The sequence below is a fragment of the Oncorhynchus kisutch genome, linkage group LG19 (genome assembly GCF_002021735.2).
Source record: "Oncorhynchus kisutch isolate 150728-3 linkage group LG19, Okis_V2, whole genome shotgun sequence".
NCBI classification, from domain to species: Eukaryota; Metazoa; Chordata; class Actinopteri; order Salmoniformes; family Salmonidae; genus Oncorhynchus; species Oncorhynchus kisutch.
The window spans coordinates 48,344,335-48,366,332 of NC_034192.2; the positions used below are offsets into that span (position 1 = coordinate 48,344,335).

The 21,998-nt window shown below is 42.4% G+C and overlaps 1 protein-coding gene across 1 annotated transcript; it reads right to left on the reverse strand.

The window, feature by feature from the left end:
* Window positions 1–4,585: 4,585 nt before the first annotated feature.
* Window positions 4,586–21,955, reverse strand: slc30a9 (solute carrier family 30 member 9). The gene is made up of 18 exons (XM_020452981.2): window positions 21,667–21,955; window positions 20,888–21,037; window positions 20,568–20,759; window positions 19,624–19,774; window positions 19,172–19,264; window positions 18,875–18,957; window positions 18,446–18,504; window positions 17,505–17,575; window positions 16,445–16,547; window positions 15,948–16,003; window positions 15,669–15,804; window positions 15,377–15,416; window positions 14,281–14,352; window positions 10,040–10,147; window positions 9,516–9,681; window positions 8,159–8,288; window positions 7,687–7,800; window positions 4,586–7,241 (listed from the first exon to the last, which is right to left on the reverse strand). The coding sequence occupies exons 2-18, from the start codon at window positions 20,994–20,996 to the stop codon at window positions 7,197–7,199; spliced, it is 1,728 nt and encodes a 575-aa protein (XP_020308570.1). The 5' UTR covers window positions 20,997–21,037; window positions 21,667–21,955; the 3' UTR covers window positions 4,586–7,196.
* Between the last annotated feature and the right edge of the window lie 43 nt (window positions 21,956–21,998).

The following is a 21,998-nucleotide window of genomic DNA, read 5'->3' on the forward strand; positions in this document are numbered from 1 at the left end:
GCATAGCAGATTCCAGTTGAATAGTATTGGAAATGTGTGCATAGAAACAATGGAAGCATAACAGATTTCAGAGACATAGGACGCTAGGCATCAAGATCACTGACTAACCACGGTTGCTGTTAAGGAGCTTAAACATTGAAGTATATGTTACCAATGGATTTATACTAGTTACAGTACTGTGAAAAAGTATTTCCCCCCCCCGTTCTGATTTTCTCTATTTTTCATACGGAATGTTATCAGATCTTCAACCAAAACCTAACATTAGATAAAGGGAACCTGAAATAACAAATAACATAAAAATGTAAACTTACTTTATTTATTTAATTAACAAAGTTATGCAACACCCAATTCCCCTGTGTGAAAAAGTAATTGCCCCCTTACACTCTAACTGGTTGTGCCAGCTTCAGATGCAATGACTCCAACCAAATGCGTCCTGTAGTTGTTGATCAGTTTCTAACATCGCTGTGGAGGAATTTCGTCCCACTCTTGCATTTGTGGGTTTCCAAGCATGAACTGCTAGTTTTTTATGTCCTGCCACAACATCTCAATTGGGATTAGGCCTGGACTTTGACTAAGCCATTCTAAAACTTTACATTTGTTGCTTTTTAACCATTTTCATGTAGACTTGATTGTGTGTTTTGGATCACTGTCTTGCTGCATGGCCCAGCTGCGCTTAAGCTTCAGCTCACAGACGGATGGCCTGACATTCTCCTGTAGAATTCTCTGATACAGAGCAGAATTCACGGTTCCTTCTATTAAAACAAGTAATCCAGGTCCTGAGGCAGTATAGCATCCCCAAGCCATCACACTACCACCACCATGCTTGACTGTTGGTATGAGGTTCTTACTGTGGAATACAGTGTTTCGTTTTCATCAGAGGCATAATAGGACCCATGTTGTCCAAAAAGTTGACTCAAGTATGTCAAAAAGCACCTGGAAGCACCTGGATGATCATCAAGACTCCTGGAAGAATGTTCTATGGACAGATGACTCAAAAGTATAACTTTTGGAGGCACACAACTTTTGGAGGCAATAGCTTTTTCACGCAGGGCATGGGGTGTTGCATAACTTTGTTTATGAAATAAATGAAATAAGTGTGTCATTGTTGTGCTATTTGTTTACTCAGGTTCCCTTTATCTAATATTAGGTTTTGGTTGAAGATCTGATAACATTCAGTATCAAAAATATGCAAAAGTAGAGAAAATGAGAAAGGGGGCAAATCTTTTTTCACGGCACAGTAGGTTTCCGTTAAATTATTCAAAGCACAGAAAGGACTTTGACTGCAACTCCATGTCTTAACCTGAGGTGAAATAAGAGGGACGGTTTTACAGAGTTCTGCCTTTGTGACTACAAGTGTGCATTAGGGCACAGCACTACTTTGCATTTTCTTTACACATCAATAATACCATGCAACTCAATAGGACAGAGGAACTTAACTCTGACCCTACAAGGTCCGGAGCCCACTGGTTTTCTGTTCTACCTGATAATGAATTGCTAAAATCAGGTCTAAATCGGTCCCTAATTAGAGGGGAACAATGAAAAAATGGCTTCAAGGTCCAGAGTTGAGTTTGAGGGCAATGGGAGATGGATTTTAAAAAAAGCCAGCATTTATCTTGCATGTTTAGAGTAACACAATTATACTGTGTGAGACATGTGGTACCTTTTTATCTCTTTCGTTGAGACTGTATGTTTTTTGATGGATGATGTCATTCTCTCCGTCTGCCATCCACTGTCAAAGAAATACAGACATGTATCTCTGCGGTGAGGATCTCTCTACGCTGTCATAGCCCTGTACAATGCTGCTTGAACATGATTCTACAAGGCAGCACTGTAAAGAGGCTAAAAGCAAAGAGCAAGGCGCATCACTTTCATTCACTCTTGACACTTGACTTTAATAGTTGCTACACAATCTGTTTACCATACACTCACTGACTGATAGTCATTGTTTCCTGTTCGACGTAGGCTATACATTCCATGATCTGCCTGACACATTGGTGGAATGTGTAGCCTAATCCGATGTCTTTCATACATTTTTAATCACAATCTAATCGTTGAGGAATAATGTTAGGACATGGGTCGTGGAGACGAAATAAACCCAATAGCATGCCCAATTGCGGTATATTGCGCCCCCATCCGTAGGGCAAATCTTGGAAAAGAAAACAAATAAAAATACGGTGCAGGAATATATATATATATATATATAAAAACAGATCTAACAATGCATTGGCCATATTATTAGCCTATATAGCATGATCTTTCCACTCTACACAAAGCAGTTTGTTGGTATATGAACGATAGGGAAGAACAGGTGATTATTATAGGCTACACATATTTTGATAACGTTGATTATCTCAAGAGCGCGCGCCCCATCGATGCAACGTTATTTCCCACAGGGTTGCAATATGAGACATTTGTAATCATGCTAGTTTTATAGGCGTTGTTAATCCCACATTACAAACGCCTGATATTCCCTGAGGGAGGAAATGAGACATGAAAGAAAAAGACAAGATGGTCAGAAGAACAATTGAATTGGAAATTGCATGACGACACATGACATTGATGCGCGCGCTCTCACACCACCCGGTTAAATGTGTTAGACAACATTTAATGACAAAAAAACCTGGAACGTCGCGTGTCCTTTTCAGCATTTTCTGATGTGCCATGGTGGACAATTGTTTCTCCGTCGGAGAAGCCTACTTGGTCCTGCCGTGATGCTGTGTGCAATGCTTCTCAATGGTTGGTCAATGCGCAGTTTGGTTGAATATGACTGTTTTTATTGACGTCACCGCATAGGCTACAGCTTTTTTCTTGTGATTTCCAGAGCCTCATTTCTCCGTCGGGAATAAAGATGCGCACCTAGGCTACGAACATCAACATCTGCATGACATGATATTTGTTTTGTTGTTGCTGATGATTCGAAGTTAATGGGTTTTATTTTAGGTATTGTCAAAGACTCCAGCCACCCTAGTAATAGATTGTTCTCTCTGCTACCACACGGTAAGCGGTACCGGAGCGCCAAGTCTAGGTCCAAGAGGCTTCTAAACAGCTTCTACCCCCAAGCCATTAGGCTCCTGAACAAATGCCTACCCAGACTATTCGCATTGCCCCTCCCCCCCATCTCCACACCACTCTCTGTTGTCATCTATGCATAGTCACTTTAATTAACTCTACCTACATGTACATACTACCTCAACTAACCGGTGCCCCGAGCGTTGACTCTGTACCGGCACCCCCCTGAAAATATTGTTATTTTTTACTGCTGCTCTTTAATTACTTGTTACTTTCATCTCGTATTCTTATCCGTATTTTTTCAAAATGCACTGTCGGTTAGGGGCTCGTAAGCATTTCACTGTAAGGTCTACACCTGTTGTATTATGCGCATGTGGCTATGACATTTTTATTTGATTAAAATTCAGGGTGTTCCAAGCCAATCCTGTATCCTATGTTGGTTATATGTTGATAACCAATAATTGACTAATGTTTTATGCTTTAGCAAATGCAGCATAAAACATAAAGCATCCAATTGATTGATGGGTTACATTAGCTTAGTGCAGAGGCCTGTAGTACTATATGTGTAAAATACGTCTAGAGCCCGCGGGAATCAAATCGTTGCGCAATATTACTGGCGCACAAACATTCAGCACCATGGACAGTACAAAATAAACAGCGAAGACTGATCGCGGTCTCAGCACCACAGACGCTCTGCTCATAATAAGCAAATATTTAACATACTTAGCTGTGTAGGGCTGTGGCTGTACGAAGTCCTGCACAATAGACTGCAATGCGTTTCGCTATTGTACGACCCACCTGGCTAACGTTAGCTAGGTTAGGAGTTAGGGGTTAGTGTTAAGTTTTGGAGGTAGCTAAAATGGTTAAGGTTAGGGGAAGAGTTAGCTAAAATGGTTAAGGTTAGGGGAAGAGTTAGCTAAAATGATTAAGGTTAGGGGAAGGGTTAGCTAACATGCTAAGTAGCAAGTAGTTGAAAAGTTGCTAATTAGCTCAAATACAAAAATTGTCCATGATGAGATTTGAACTCGCAACTTTTGGGTTGCTAGACCTTCGCGTTATATACCCCCACCCAACCAGAACAGGGTGGGCCTTAAGTAACCATCGGTCTTGTATAACAATACCAATCTTACCATATCGTACTAATGGCTGTCCCAGATTTACATTTACTATGTTACATCTAGTCTATGAGACCAGGCTGAGATTCTTCAATGAAAGTGCTTCTTAGTCCAAGAAGAAGCCTAATCTGTGTCTGGGAAACCAGCCTATAGGAAATACATTTGAAGATTACTGCAATACTGTTCTCCCTGTAAGTATCCGCTCATACCATGCCCCACCACTAAGATAGTGGAGCCCCACAATAGAAAAAAATAAAGGTACCTAATGGGAAGACAGGGAGGATATTTATAGTCTGTCTCCCAAGTGGACAAATACCTATAGTGTGGAATTGTGATGCCCAAATTGACAGGCATTCCTTGTGTTGAACTATGTCCTCCCCATTCAAAATAATTACAGGAGTAATTCATCAGTCTTAAGGAATCCTAAACAATACTAACAACTAAGAAAAAAGATAATGATAAATGTTCATAAATTAAGATTTATTTGAACTCCTTCAGCAGTAGTTTCATTGTTCTATAACCAAAGGAAATCTTACATTATCAATGAACACCTTTAAAAATATATATATCCACCTCACCCCCGACAAAATTTAGAAACAACTCCAGCCCACCTCTAAAGAAAGCCGAATATGTATTCACCATTAGGGTATAAGCTTACAGCTGTGTCCCTGCAACTTGTTCATTGGCTAGACTGTCCGTTACATCAACACAGACATGAGCACAGAATTCAAAGAAAAGCAGTCATTGAATGCAATGGGTCTTCTCAGGCAGGTGAAATGTTACAGAACTTTCAGGGAGAAATGAATGATATATCACAGCTATGATTTTCTGTCATATAGAATTAGGAATCATGTCAGCTCTATTCATTACATTTCTATCTGCAACATTCTGAATATTTCGCTTACAGACTACACCCACATAGAGCAGAACTATCAAGCTGGGAAGGTCAAAGTTGGGGCAATGGCTGTACAAACATCAATCTTTTATGGATAGTCAGCATTAATATTATTTATTTGTCGTTGTCTTAGTCTATACACAGAATGTCCATGGTAAAACATGTTTTATTTCACATAAGGCTCAGAAACAAAATGGCTACCGACAACCTACTATTATTTATAATGGTAAAGGAGGGGACGTTCGCTCTCTCTGGTTGTCCGAAGACCACTTCATCTTTGGAGCAAAAACCCAATCTGTCATCTGCTGACAGAGCAAACAACTGACCGTCCCCATGTTTGCAGAATTTCACAACACGCAGAGGTCCACAGCTGTATCAAGAGTATTTTCATAACATTGGTGTGATTTTTCACACTAGTGCTACTGTATTCAAGATCAGTCATCTCACTCAATTATTTTAAATATTTCAAATCAATAATTCTTAGAACCCTTTTGAACAACTCTTCTTTCACCAATGGTATGCTACCAATAACATGTTATAGTAACGCAAGCTAGTCATCACTAATGCACATTTCCATTCAATGAACCGGTGAGATCTGAACATGCCATCTTGCAGGGTTCATAGGTACATTACCTAAAATTTAAGAAAAAATACTTTCTCTACATACTGAAAATAAACTCATCTCTGCTGCTTTTGTTAAGTGTACTTGAATAATTATTTGCATTCATAAAGGAATACTTGCAGAGGGAGTACAGATCCATGTAGCGTCATAAGCTTTATGTATAATGAACAACAATACAAACGCAACATGTAAAGTGTTAGGTCCATGTTTCATGAGCTGAAATAAATGATCCCAGAATTGTTCCCTATGCACAAAAAGCTTATTTCTCTCAAATGTTGTGCACAAATGTATTTACATCCCGGTTAGTGAGGATTTCTCCTTTGCCAAGATAATCCATACACCTGAGAGGTGTGGCATATCAAGAAGATGATTAAACAGCATGATCATTACACAGCTGCACCTTGTGTTGGGAATAACAAAAGACCACTTAAATGTGCCATTTTGTCACACAACAATGCCACAGATGTCTCAAGTTAAGGGAACATGCTGACTGCAGGAATGTCCACCAGAGCTGTTGCCAGAGATTTAAATATTAATTTCTCTACCATAAGCCACCTCAAATGTAATTTTAGAGAATTTGGCTGTACTTCCAACTGGCCCTCACAACCGCAGATCATGTGTAACCACACACGTATGCCCAGGACCTCCACATCTGGCTTCTTCACATGTGGGAAGACCTGAGACCAGCCACCCAGACAGATGATGAAACTGAAGAGTATTTGTCAGTAATAAAGCCCTTTTGTGGGGAAAGATTCATTCTGATTGGCTGGGCCTGGCTCCCCAGTGGGTGTGCTTATGTCCTCCCAGGCCCACATTTCCCAGACAGGTGAAATCCATATATTAGGGCCTAATTTATTTATTTCAATTGACTAAGTTCCTTATATGAACCGTAACTCAGTAAACTGTTGAAATTGTCGCATTTATATTTTTGTTCAGTATATAAATGCTTATTGATACTGGTCCGTTTGAATAGTCAAAAGACATGATTTTTCAACTGACTTGTTTTTTTGTTCTTGTGGAAAGATGAATAAAAGTCAACACGAGAAGTATATTCAAAAGGTAACTGTACAGCTACAGTGTGTGAAACGCACCACGACCAAGTCCAATTTCAGAACTTCCGTGCTTTGAGCCCAGTTCACTGCCACACCAGGTGTGCCACTGTCTCTAATACCTCTGTGCTTTCGAACAAACACTTCGTAACATTGGTAACAGCATGGTCAAATCAACATGGAAAGAAGTGGAACTAATTAAATCACTGTCCCAGCACGTGTCTGTTGCTTATGTAGTTCTGTCCTTGAGCTGTTCTTGTCTATTAATGTTCTGTATTATGTCATGTTTCATGTGGACCCCAGGAAGAGTAGCTGCTGCTATCGTAACAGCTAATAGGGACCCTGATAAATTACCAAAAAGGACTAATCTACAGTAAGACTTGTTCAGATGAGTTGGAGAGGATGGGAGACAGCGGGAGGCAGAGGTCGGCTTGGCTATCCTCCAAACCCCATTTCTCTAGTTCCTTCTTGCAGTCGCACAACTTTCCCTGCGTAGATCCGTAGTGTTATAGAATCTCCAGGTCGACGTGCCGTACCTCTGGGTTGCGTTGCTTTTGAGTGACAAAGAAACAGGATGCATTAGATATTCCACAAAAGTATTAAATGAATGGCAGCCATCAACTTGGATGACAATGTATAAGAGTACAGTATGCATTGGAGTTCACATTTGTGGTTTTGATCACCAACTAACAATTAATACAAGATGTCTCATGTGAAATATTGCTGAGCTGTACTTAACAAGCCCCACAAGCTGCAACAGTGTACTCAGGCCTGTTTGGTTCTGAATCCCTAACCTTTTCCCTGAACTGTGCACTTCCTTACCCTCCTTTATTAATGGATTGGTTCTTCATGAATTGATTCGATGTATGCATGTGCTCGAGGGAGTTCACAATATTTCTTACACCAATCCAGTACTTTTTAAATTCACAACGGTGATTGAACGTGTGCACACTGGGGGAGAATGGAACAGAGAATGGGAGTGTAGCTCCTCTCTACCTTGAGCTCTTTCTCCAGGCGGTCCACCTCGGCCCCCAGGGTGTCAATGATGTTCTCGCCATGCTTCAGCATAAAGTTCTCCAGCTCATCAGTGGTCTTCACCTGCTGGATGTCCTACAAGCCACAACAAAGACACACACGACTAGATAATCATAGCTTGTGCTGTTACATTCAGGGAGTCATGTCATTAAGCAATATTCATTCACTTTAAATAAAATAAAAAGTATTAAATCAGTTTGAAACAAAGACTAATTTCCCCAGTCCCATCCCATGGCTGTATACCAAAACAAGTGGAAGTGCTACTGTTTGGCTGAAAAACAAATCCCAGTTTGCAGCTTTAAAAGGATTGTACAAAGGCTACCAAAGCAGATCGTCAACCCTAGTAATCCAGGCATCCAACTTTCCAAAGCAGAAGGAAAGCTATGGTGAAAAACAGTCTCCTTAATGAAACACTTGTTAGCGTCAGCCTTACGTTGAGGATCTGTTCGATGTCCTGCTTCTCCAGGTAGGAACGGGTCACCACCCGCCCGTCAAAGTCCACCTCCGCCTTGAAGCGCACTTTACTCAGCCCCAGGTCTGTGGCCTTCACATCGTGGATCGCCCTGGTCACAGTAAAGACAAAGTGGGGGTTAAATAGCACAAATTACATTTAAAAAAAATAGGGACCACAGGTGTAAATGAGCTAAGAAGCTAACTCTTGTGCAATATTTATTTTGTGCAAGGTCACTGACAAACCATAACATGAATACATTAAGAACATATCTGGGGCTGCATATATCAAGCATCTAAGAGTAGGAGTACAGATGTGGGATCAAGTCCCCCTCTGTCATTGCAAGCTTATTCATTGTGATCTTAAAATCAGCTCTCCTTCTCTGGCCATGGCTCCAGCAGACCTGCTCTGACTTTTCAGCTTGTATTTACATAACGGCTAACTATTAACAACTTCACACAAAGCAACAGTCTTGAATGATGCAGAGGTTGTTGTTTCTGCTCGCCACAAGTCTTTTGTGTCACACTCCTGATGGAAACACCACAACGCTAGAGCTGACAGTAAGGTAAAACACTGGCGGCCCACTGGTGTTTGGGTAAGTCTCAATGGAAAAGCACCAAGTGAGTCCACGGGGCAACTTCACAGCTTTACATAAAGCCCCATTGGCAAATTGGCAACACTTCCCTTCCGGACCTCCTGTACGGCAAAGCATGTACAAGTGCAATAAATACTTTATGATGGATGCTTTGGAAGAGCATGATCCTGGACCATGGTTTCCCAAACTCAGTCCTGGGGCCTCCCAGGGGGTACATTTTGGTTTTTGCCCTAGCAATACACAGCTGAATCAAATAATCAAAGCTTGACGAGGTGGTTATTTGAAAATCAGTGCTAGGGCAAAAACATGCACCCAGGGGAGTTTGTGAAACCCTGTCCTGGACTATAATGTCAGTGCTGAGAGCTGAGGCCTGGATCATGTGGGGACCATGACAGAAGACGTTTTAGAAAGCTTTGAGGTCGAAAATGACAATTAGTAGGCCGACTTCTTATTGGTTATCCTACCCTGTTTTAGTCTGTTTTTATTCCATTCAGTACTTTATGAACGCAACCCTGGTACAGGGACAGAGGCAAGGTCATAATGGAAAACTAAAATGAGCATTTCTCATCGAAAACTCCAGGTAGTCCCTACCTGCTTGCATTTAGTTTTGTGGTTAATAAACAACTGTGGGACAGGGGCCATGGAGGCCTGGTGGGGCCGCTCCAAGGTGAATTCCCCTATGTATAGATCTATGATCAGCTTTCTCTCCCCTAAGGCAGATCAGCATCCAACAGGGCTACTGACCTGACGGCGGGGTCGTTCTCCAGGAACTCCGTGAGCTTCTGGACGTGCTCGGCCTGGATGGAGCGTCCCAGCAGGGCCTCAGTGTTGGTGTAGATGAGGAAGGCGGACACAGCCCCCAGGAGGGTTCCCACACCCAGAGAGCCCAGGCTATCGTACAGTGGGTTACCTGGCACGATGAGAAAAGAAACAAAATATATATATATATATATATATACAAATATTTAAAAAAGAGAGAGTTGGTCTATGTCCCAAATGGTACCCTATAAAGTGTTGCCGTCTGACTATGGACACGTTCCAGGTCATCTTTACTGCATTTAAAGGCTACATAGGATGTTAGTACTATGTACAGATTTCAGACTCAGAATATACAGCATTGGTTTACTGGTAATATAAAGTCTGACTGTCCAGAGTTCAGACAGCTGGGTAACTGGTGACCTCAAGTTGTCCTACTGGAAATGACATGTGTGAGCGCCTGTATGAGTGGGGAATGAATAGGGTCTCTGAGTAGGTGTGTGTGTGTATACCTGTGAGCGAGGTGAGACCCATGCAGCTTGAGGCCATGATCACTCCCAGTACGGCAGCAGAGTCTTCCAGCAGCACCACGTTAGTGCTGGGGTCTCGGCTCTGCATCACTGCACATCAAAACATACTACCTTACTAATCACAACAATAACTACTGATGCACATACAGTACCAGTCAAAAGATTGGACACGCCAAATCATTCAAGGGTTTATTTTTTACATTGTAGAATAATAGTGAAGACATCAAAACTAGAGGTCGACCGATTAATTAGGGCCGATTTCAAGTTTTCATAACAATCGGAAATCATTATTTTTGGGCGCCGATTTGCCGATTCAATTTTTATTTATTTATATACACACATACCTTCTTTTTTTTAACTAGGCAAGTCAGTTAGGAACACATTCTTATTTTCAATGACTGCCTAGGAATGGTGGGTTAACTGCCTTGTTCAGGGGCAGAAAGACAGATTTTCACCTTGTCAGCTCAGGGGACCCAATCTTGCAACCTTACAGTTAACTAGTCCAACGCAGTAACGACCTGCCTCTCTCGTTGCACTCCACAAGGAGACTGCCTGTTAAGCGAATGCAGTAAGCCAAGTTGCTAGCTAGCATTAAGCCTCTCTTATAAAAAAAACTATCAATCATAATCACTAGTTAACTACACATGGGTGATAATATTACTAGATATTATCTAGCGTGTCCTGCGTTGCATATAATCTGACTGAGCATACAAGTGGGGACCACATACAAGACTGAGCGGTGGTAGGCAGTAGCAGGCACGTAAACATTAATTCAAACAGCACTTTGTTGCGTTTTGCCAGCAGCTCTTCGTTGTGCGTCAAGCATTGCGCTGTTTATGACTTCAAGCCTATCAACTCCCGAGATGAGGCTCGTGTAACCGAAGTGAAATGGCTAGCTAGTTAGTGCCCGCTAATTATCGTTGTGTTGCTGGTTCGAGCCCAGGGAGGAGTGAGGAGAGGGACTGAAGCTATACTGTTACACTGGCAATACTAAAGTGCCTATAAGAACATCCAATTCTTACATAGCACATATTGCACTTTTACTTTCTTCTCCAACACTTTGTTTTTGCATTATTTAAACCAAATTGAACAGGTTTCATTATTTACTTGAGGCTAAATTTATTTTATTGATGTATTAAGTTAAAATAAGTGTTCATTCAGTATTGTATTGTCATTTTTACAAATACATAAAAATAATTGTAAAAAATTGGCCGATTAATCGGTAGCGGCTTTTTTGGTCCTCCAATAAATCGGCATTAAAATCATAATCGGTCGACCTCTAATCAAAACTATGAAATAACACACAGAATCATGTACAGTCGTGGCCAAAAGTTTTGAGAATGACACAAATATGAATTTTCAAAGTCTGCTGCTTTAAATTGTATGACCAGCAATTTGCATATACTCCAGAATGTTATGAAAAATGATCATATGAATTGCAATTAATTGCAAAGTCATGCAAATGAACTGAATCCCCCAAAACATTTCCACTGCATTTCAGCCCTGCCACAAAAGGACCAGCTGACATGTCAGTGATTCTCTCGTTAACACAGGTGTGAGTGTTGATGAAGAACAGGGCTGGAGATCACTCTGGCATGCTGATTGAGTTTGAATAATAGACTGGAAGCTTCAAAGGGAGGGTGGTGCTTGGAATCATTGTTCTTCCTCTGTCAATCATGGTTACCTGCAAGGATACATATGCCGTAATCATCGTTTTGCACAAAAAAAGGGCTTCACAGGCCCTTTGCTATTGCTGCCAGTAAAATTGCACCTAAATCAACCATTTAACGGATCACCAAGAACTTCAAGGAGAGCGGTTCAATTGTTGTGAAGAAGGCTTCAGGGCGCCCAAGAAAGTCCAGCAAGCACCAGGACCATCTCCTAAAGTTGATTCAGCTGCGGGATCGGGGAACCACCAGTACAGAACTTGCTCAGGAATGGCAGCAGGCAGGTGTGAGTGCATCTGCACACACAGTGAGGCGAAGACTTTTGGAAGATGGCCTGGTGTGAAGAAGGGCAGCAAAGAAGCCACTTCTCTCCAGGAAAAACATCAGGGACAGACTGATATTCTGCAAAAGGTACAGGGATTAGACTGCTGGGGACTGGGCTAAAGTCATTTTCTCTGATGAATCCCCTTTCCGATTGTTTGGGGCATCCGGAAAAGAGCTTGTCCGAAGAAGACAAGGTGAGCGCTACCATTAGTCCTGTGTCATGCCAACAGTAAAGCATCCTGAGACCATTCATGTGTGGGGTTGCTTCTCAGCCAAGGGAGTGGGCTCACTCACAATTTTGCCTAAGAACACAGCCATGAATAAAGAATGGTACCAACACATATTCCGAGAGCAACTTCTTCCAACCATCCAGGAACAGTTTGGTGACGAACAATGCCTTTTCTAGCATGATGGAGCACCTTGCCATAAGGCAAAAGTGATAACTAAGTGGCTCGGGGAACAAAACATCAATATTATGGGTCCATGGCCAGGAAACTCCCCAGACCTTAATCCCATTGAACGTGGTCAATCCTCAAGAGGAGGGTGGACAAACAAAACCCCACAAATTCTGACAAATTCCAAGCATTGGTTATACAAGAATGGGCTGCCATCAGTCAGGATGTGGCCCAGAAGTTAATTGGCAGCATGCCAGGGCAGATTGCAGAGGTCTTGAAAAAGGGTCAACACTGCAAATATTGACTCTTTGCAGCACCTTCATGTAATTTTCAATAAAAGCCTTTGACACTTATGAAATGCTTGTAATTATACTTCAGTATTCCATAGTAACAGCTGACAAAAATATCTAAAGACACTGAAGCAGCAAACCTTGTGGAAATAAATATTTGTGTCATTCTCAAAACTTTTGGCCACGACTGTATGTAGTAACCAAAAAAAAAGTGTTAAACAAATCAAAATATATTTTATATTCTTCAAAGTAGCCACCCTTTGCCTTGACAGCTTTGCACACTCATGGCATTCTCTCAACCATCTTCACCTGGAATACTTTACCAACAGTCTTGGAGTTCTCACATATGCTGAATACTTGTTGGCTGCTTTTCCTTCACTCTGCGGTCCAACTCATCCCAAACCATCTCAATTGGGTTGAGGTTAGGTGATTGTGGAGGCCAGATCTGATGCAGCACTCGACTCCTTCTTAGTCAAATAGCCTGAAGGTCTGTTTGGTCATTATCCTGTTGAAAAACAAATGATGGTCCCACTAAGCGCAAACCAGAGGGGGTGGAGTATCGCTGTGGTTGTCATGCTGGTTAAGTGTGCCTTGAATTCTAAATAAATCCCAGACTGTCACCATCACACCTCCATGCTTCACGGTGGGAACCACACATTCGGAGATCATTCATTCACCTACTCTGCGTCTCACAGAGACATGGTGGTTGAAACCAAAAATCTCAAATTTGGACTCATACCAAAGGACTGATTTCCACCGATCGAATGTCCATTGCTCGTGTTTCTTTTCCCAAGCAAGTCTTCTTATTGGTGTCCTTTAGTGGTTTCTTTGTAGTAATTCAACCATGAAGACACGATTTACACAGTCTCCTCTGAACAGTTGAGTCTGTTAATTGAAGCATTCATTTGGGCTGCAATCTGAGGTGCAGTTAACTCTAATGAACATATCCTCTGCAGCAGAGGTAATTCTGGGTCTTCCTTTCCTGTGGCAGTCCTCATGAGAACCAGTTTCATCATAGTGCTTGATGGTTAACTACATTTAAAGAAACTTTCAAAGTTCTTGACATTTTCTGGATTGATGGACCATGAGCAGTAGATAATAAAAAAAAGCATTGTCCCTGCCCCCGTTTCAGTGAAAAGCTGAGGGTTGGGGCTGGAGTAATGTAACCAATCAAATTCGTAGACAGCCATGAATGCAAGGACTGACCATCCATGATAATCCAATTATAGTTTAAACCATGTTGAGGGGATACAGTGTTTCTTACATTTATTTTGTGTAAAAATGTTTGGAGTAAACAAGCTTATATTTCGGGTTCTGGTGGGGTATGACAGTTGAAAGAAGCTCATGAGGCATTTAGAAGTTATATTCTTCATGAATCAATGGGTATATATTTATAAGTCCAAAAATGGATGTGGCAACTGCTGGTTGCCCCTTTAATGTTAGGGGTCATGTAAGAACTCTGGGTAGATTAGCTTTTGGGTGATACTCAAGTCATTGATGCATACATCAAATAAAAAGGTAACAAAACACATTAATATTGTACAAACCATATTCGTAGAAAGACACTCCTTGCTGGCCAGCACTCTTTTTGATCTCATTGATGGCCACTAGCAGTGTTGCTGAGATGGGAGGGAGGGAGAAGAAATATTACTGTCATGGGTTCCATAGAACAGTCACAGTGCACCTTCCCAGTCAATACATATAGTGCATTACATCCATTATAAATAAATATACACATCAGGGACTATCAAGCATCTCAGAGTAGGGCCTCCCGGGTGGCGCAGTGGTCTAGTGCACTGCCTCGCAGCGCTAGCTGTGCCACCAGAGACTCTGGGTTTGCGCCAATGCTCTGTCGCAGCTGGCCGCGACTGGGAGGTCCGTGGTGCGACGCACAATTGGCCTAGTGTCGTCCGGGTTAGAGAGGGTTTGGCCGGTAGGGATATTGTCTCATCGAGCACCAGCGACTCCTGTGGCAGGCCGGGGGCAGTGCAAGCTAACCAAGGTCACCAGGTTTCCTCCGACACATTGTTGCGGCTGGCTTTCAGGTTGGATGCGCTCTGTGTTAAGAAGCAGTGCGGCTTCGACCTTGATCTCTCCGGAGCCCGTACGGGAGTTGTAGCGATGAGACAAGATAGTAATTACTAACCACGAAATTGGATTTTTAAAAATTGGGTAAAATATATTTAAAAAATAAAAAGCATCTCAGAGTAGGAGTGTTGATCTAAGATCAGCCCCCCCATCCAGATAATCTTATTATTTGTGATCTAAAAGACAAAAACTGAACCCAAGTCAGCAATCCTGCCGCTGGGGCGGCAGCGTAGCCTAGTGGTTAGAGCGTTGGACTAGTAACTGGAAGGTTGCGAGTTCAAACCCCCGAGCTGACAAGGTACAAATCTGTCGTTCTGCCCCTGAACAGGCAGTTAACCCATTGTTCCCAGGCCGTCATTGAAAATAAGAATATGTTCTTAACTGACTTGCCTGGTTAAATAAAGGTAAAAAATAAAAATAAATCCTACTCGGAGATGCTTGCTAGCCCGCATTGGATGTAATGCAGTAGATGTGTTGAATGGGAAGGTGCACTTCAATTCTACACTTGTTAAATATGGCCCCAGAGGGTGATGGTAACATCAGATCATAACCTACCTCCTTCTGAAACCAGAGATCCTGCCAAGATACAATAAGCCTGCAAGAGACAAAAACACAAACCAACTATTAAGAGGGACGGTGCCCCAAAATCACAGTCCATTATAGTGACTCAGTAAGACTATGTGAATGTTTGATATAGAGTACATAGCAATCGGATTGTGCAGAATCACTGTACACATTTTGCACCCCAAACAGCAACTTATTTATGTGTGATCAAGATTAGCGATTCTGCACATGGCCATGCCCAAAGTGATCCCTCAGCCGAGGTAACAATAAGGCCACCACTCACCCAAAGCAGAGACTCGATTGGCTGTGGGTGCAGCAGTCCCATGATGCCATGGTACCAGGAGAGACCCGCCCCCATCATGAAGATACCTACGCCACTGATGAGAGAGGCGATGTAGCGCATGTTTGAGAAACCGTACCTTAAATCAGGGAAGAAAAACAGAGTTTGTTTTATATCTGCACTCAACCCCCTCCGGAAGACAGACACCACAGATGCGTTGAAGCAGAGGGTGAACCGAGACAGTAACACCATAAGTATAATTAACGGTAGTGTGCTCCTCACGGGTGGACAGCGTCAGGGTTGCGGACAGACTGGCTGATGCCGATTGCAAGAAGAGCCTGCAGGAGAGAGTAATAGGTGTTAACAGAACCTGCTGCCTTTCCACAATATACTGTATAGAAGACCATTTACGATGACTATGATACATTTCAACTAACCATGGCTACTGGCGTTATCTACTGCAAACAGAGATGGGACCAATTATATTAATAAATAATTCTGACTCATCCCTAATTGCAATATAAGGGCATGTGACGACATGTGAACTTCTTGGTAGCCAGTGGATGGCGGGTGCATCCCAACAATATCTCCTTTCTCCTGGAGTGTGCACTTGTACACTACTCCCCACACATCTGAAAGCAGTGGATTGACTGAGGCATGGGATTGTGAGAAGATTCTACAATATTTCCAATACCAGACATTTCCTTTCAAATCAGCGAAGTGACCAAATGCACCCTGTGGGAAGGAGAGATAATTTGGACATAGCCACTGTATCTGACCTGGTTGCAGGTGTCAGCCAGGGAGTGAATGGCCTCTGAGAACATGCTGGCTGATCCAGTGTACACCCAAGCCAGGAGCTTGAAGAAGAAATTCAGTCCATTACTGAGGGCAGAGAAAAACAAATCAACCTTACAACGTATAAACATCAAGAAAATAATAGTTCTCAAACAGGGCAGCTAAAAGGTTCACCCTGTCTTATAAACCTGCAATATAATTCAAAGGGTGGTTGCCAGTGTTTGTAACATTTTTGTTCGACTACCTTTTCTTTGCATGATCGAGCATATTTTCCAACTGAATGTATCAACGCGTTTGATAGTGGCTGTATGCAGACAGAGTTAAAGCTAGAATTCTTAATTGAAATGATAAAGCAGTCACTCTGCCCGTTTCAGTAAAAAGCTGAGGGATGGGCCTGGAGAAATGTAACCACTGAAATTCATACACCGAGCTATGGATGCAAGGACTGACCACCCATGATATCACTAATAGTTTTAACCATGTTGTGAGGCTATACAGTGCGTTTACATTTACAAACATTGGAGTAAAACCCGGTAATATTTTGGGTTCTGAAGGGGTAAAAACTGTTGAACTAAACTCATGAGGCATTTAAAGCTAAGTATATTCTTCAAGAATCAAATGGGCATATTTAATTCATTTCCAAGTTTAAAAATAAATTGATGTAGCAACTGCAGATTTCCCCTTTAAGACCCATACCGTGTCTTGTAAATGAATTACGCTAACTCCTGTACTTCCTGCCTGACATGGGGGTCAATGTGAACAGACCTAGTAGAGTCCCTCATGTGACTGCTAACTCAATAGCCCAAGAGTGTCTGGTGTAAGAACCTACCCCTGAACAACTTGTACTTTACTTACATTTGAATCCCTGGATGAAGAAATTGAATTTGTAACTACATTAAAACAATTATGGCATGCATAAGAATAATAAACCATTTCTGTGTTGTTATTATGAGTTTATGACTCAACTTCACAGTAGGGTAAAAAACAAACAGAGTAATGATACTATGCCGGGAGGGGAAAACAGACCCGGGAAAGGAGACTTACATGCATATGGCCACCATCACCACCTTCCCCGGCCCTTGTGAAAATGTTGCCCTCTTGCTGCCTGATCGGGGCTACATGACATGAGAAGGGAGATCAAGCCTACTGGAGACATTTCACCTATATCAGACTTATTCTAGGAAAAACACAGGTCAATTCCATTTTAATTCAATTCTGAAAAAATAAGAAAAAGTTTTTTTATCGAAAAAAAAATATTTTTTAAAATCAAATTCACTTTTGAAATCTAGGTTAATGTAGAATTGACCCTTTCAGCTAAATGGTACAAAAAAAAGTAATCAAGACATATTAATGCAAAAACACATCTTTCGTTTTACCATAAGAGCCCTTCATACAGGCTACAGTTGCCAGCTAAATCAAAGTTAACATATTTAGATGATATTCTAGCACACAAAAAATAAGCACATTATAGAATGCACCATCACATGCTAGGGGGGTGCAGTATTTTCCTGTAAAGGAGTCCGGCACTATACAGAGGCACTGTGTCAATGACAGTCGGTGTGAATGGCATTGTCATGTAATGCAGTGATAAAGGGCTTTGTGGATTAAATAACCCCACACAGGGTTAAAGGTCACATGAAGGACATTGACAGCTCTGGTTTTGGGTAGCGGGACATGTAACTACTGTACTGTGGCCATTTCTCTGTCTATCATACGCAGTCTGGTCAGGAGATCCTGGCTGTACATCCATTTAGTTGTGGCTAGTATAGCTAAAAAAAAATACATGGCTAATATAGTAGAAATTGTGGATAGTTGCGTTTCTATCCTCAAGATATCTTGGTAGATCTACACAAATGACCACCAGAACATTTCTGGTCAAAGTGTGTAATATGGATACATTTGCTCTTTTAATATTAGCTAAGCTTGAGGGCATTCCATAGGGAACATCACCACACTGCTTCAGGTCACATAGGGCCGAAACTCACCTTAGTGTTTCCCCAGAAATCTTTGTACTCCTTTAGCAACTGCTGATTCCGGAAAATATCTGAATGACACAATAAAAAGGGGTGAGGAGACCTCAAACAGACCGTGTGCAAGCTTGTAGGAAACAGACACTCAGTGATTCCTCTCAAGAACACTAAAGAACCAGGCAGCCATCTGAGCTTAAGCCCAGGTCATATTCATTAAGGGATGCAATTGTAAATGGGAAAGAAAACTTAAAGTGAGCCTTCTCGCCCCTCCCCGTTTCAAGTCAGTTTTCTTCAATCTGTTGCCTAATGAATACAACCCATTAGAGACTAGGCAGGGTTACAAAAATAAAACAAAGCATATCATAAACAGCACAAGTCTATACATCCTTCCGATTAATGTACAGTTAAGTCACAGAATGTGTTTGCAGGATGGAGGACACCTACTCTCTTCGTACTCTCTCTCCTCCACTTTCCTGAGTTTCCGCTCTCTGTCAAGGGCTTCAGGACTTCCCCACACATCTAGAGCTCTGGAAGTCAGATTAAAAGAACTGCTTGATGGAAAGCTTTCATATTGTATACAATATGGTCTACCTAATAGCATCACATTGGCATAAGGTTGCCAATGTGCTGGTCAACTGTAAAGTGCATGATTCCAACACTTGATATCTATTTTGGTGCTGCCAACACTTGCTTTTTAATGACATGATTTTATGAGTAGTAAGGAATGTAAAAGGTACTAACTTGACTTCCACGTCTGATCGCAGGAATACAGTGAAAGCCTCGGTGTCGTCGTGGGGGCTGCGTCGACGGATCTTTCTTAGCTGCACCAGGTCACTGAGGTCACACGAGAGAGAGAGAGAGAGAGAGAGAGACGGACAGACTAACAGTCAGTGGGCTGAGTATATTAAGAGTATTTGCATCAATGACTGAGTCACGGGCATGTTAACGTCCCATAATGTGATAATCACAACAGTGTGTTTCCCATTAGCTCAGTGGACGCTTGTAATGCTAAGCAGCACTGGTATGCCTGGAATACACTGGTTACAGAAAGGGATGTCTACAACTTCCTTCAATGTGTACATTACCAAAGCACAAACAGAAAACATTCAAGATAACAATCCTTTTGCCTTGATTGACTTGCCCTGTATCCAGTCATGCTTCAATGTCTCAATTCACAGTTGTAGAGGGTTTACCTTGGCTTGAGACAGAACTCGTTCATAGCTCTCACTGCAGTGATAAAGTTGTTCTGGGTGTACTTGGATCCATAGTCCCTCTTCTTAAGGACAGCCCGCACTTTCACTTGAATTGTCTCCATTTTTGTCAGACCTTGTGGGGTTACTGAACCTGAGATAAAAGAAAAATATATTATATAACAGTGGCGATGAATTTCCGAATTAAAATAGAGTAGCCAAGAACATAACTCAACACAATAACTGAAGACGAAATGCTTACTTACCAGAAGTACTTCCAGCTGCTTTAGGGGTTAGGGTCAAGCATGTTTCAACAACATTCTAAAGACTGATACTTATATTTTGCGATCTTGTCTCAACGCTGCAACTCCCCAACGGGTTCGGGAGAGGCAAAGGCGGAGTCAAGCGTCCTTCAAAACATGACCTGCCTAATTGCGCTCCTTAATACCCACCAGCTTAACCCGGAAGCCAGCCACACCAATGTGTCGGAGGAAACACTGTTCAACTGGCGACCGGGGGCCAGCCCGCAGACATCCGGCCAACTACAAGGAGTCGCTAGAGCACGATGACTCAAGTAAAGCCCTACCGGCCAAACCCTCCCCTAATCCGAATAACGCTGGGCCTATTGTGTGCCTATGGGACTCCCAGTCAAGGCACAGCCCGGGAATTAACCTGGGTCTGTAGTAACGCCTCTAGCAATGCAGTGCCTAGATGGCTGCGCCACTCGGGAGGCCAAGACATACTTTTCATTCCTATTTTGATGTAGCAAGACTTCAAGGAGAGAGACTTCCCTTTTCTTACACCTCAACAGAATACTGGGGTGTATTTATTAGTGGCACAGTAGCAAAATGTTTTATCAACAGGTGGAAACAAGTTTGCTTCCGTTTGGTTTTTAGTGAACACACCCATGTATGAATTGCCAACACAGGACAAACAGTGGCTCTTACCTGGGGAGTCTGAATATGCTTGTGCTGCCCCAGCCAGCACCTTCTCTGTAGTAGGTGGTCCTTGTGTTGGAGGAGAGGGGCCATCCTTATTGCTGCCTGAGGTACAATAGTACTGGACCTGGCCTGTTGCTAGAGAGGCTACACGGAAGTCATGGCTGAACCACAGATTGTGCATCCCTACCTTGTGCCACCCTGTAGGGAAATGTGTGCATGTGTTAGCTATAATATGTTTATTCCATAGGCCCACAACACACACACTTAGAGTTGACAAAGAGTGTGATGCATAAAACAGTGCATTGACTTGAACATGTGAGCCTCACCGTGGCATGGTCGGGCAACCCTGGGGGTTCGTTGTGACAGTGGGGCTCTTTGCTGCAGGTAGACCCTGCAGAGGACTTGCCATGGTCTCTGTGCCAGGCCGGTGAACATCCTCGCCGTTGCGGGGCTTCGTATAGCAATGCTGGAACTTGCTGTTTGAGTGATCACAAGACAGCAGTCAGTGAGCATCGGTTGAGAGCGCCCAAACAACTGGCATCACACATCTCGTTAGCTAGCTAATTTCATAGCCATATACGTTGGGTTAAATGATAAAAACCGACTCTCCTCCCAAAGAGAACATCAAGATGTAACTACCATCTAGAATACTCTCTGGACCTGGCTGTAACGTTAGTTAGCTAATACCGCCTCATTTCCCGACTCAGATCAGCTAGCTACAATAACAGTAACACAGTTCCAAATGATCTGACCGGCTAGTAAAGCTAGTTAGCTAGTTCTTGGCTAGCTAAGTTAACAGGCAGAAGTTCAAATGACACAACTTGACATTGCATTGACAGCGTCTTATACGGCAGTACTATCAATTCATAAAAACGGATGAATACTTCGCAGTCTGCTCGCTAACTCGATCTTGGCAAGCCAGATAAAGCCAGCCAGTGCCATCGTCGGAAGCCGGTGCGACACCACCAAACAGGTTTGAGAAACTAGCTAGCTAGCTAGCTAAAGTAAAGCAAAGCGAAGCGTCTTCCTACGTATACATTGCACGTTTTTTTTGGTTGTCAGAAAGTCGGTCAACACATGTTGATTTATTTCAGGACGGCCTTACCTTGTTGTGTTACATTTGCTCCGCATATCTCAGATCATTTTGAGTTCCGTGCACCTGTTAGCTACTGACACAAAGGTCGCGTCCACTGCTCAAACGTTGCACGTATTAACCGATGGTTGCACGTATTAACCGATGGTTGCGTTCTACGTCATCGACGGTGTCATCGACTGACAGAATGCTATGAGACGAGATCGAAATTGGCGAGAAAAATGGGGTAAAATACAACAGCAAAAATGATGTGCTTAGCTGATACGTTAAATACCTATCCAGACTTTGCATGATCTGGCAGGCGTCAGCAACGCCTGGGCAACACACAAAAGTAGAGTGACGCT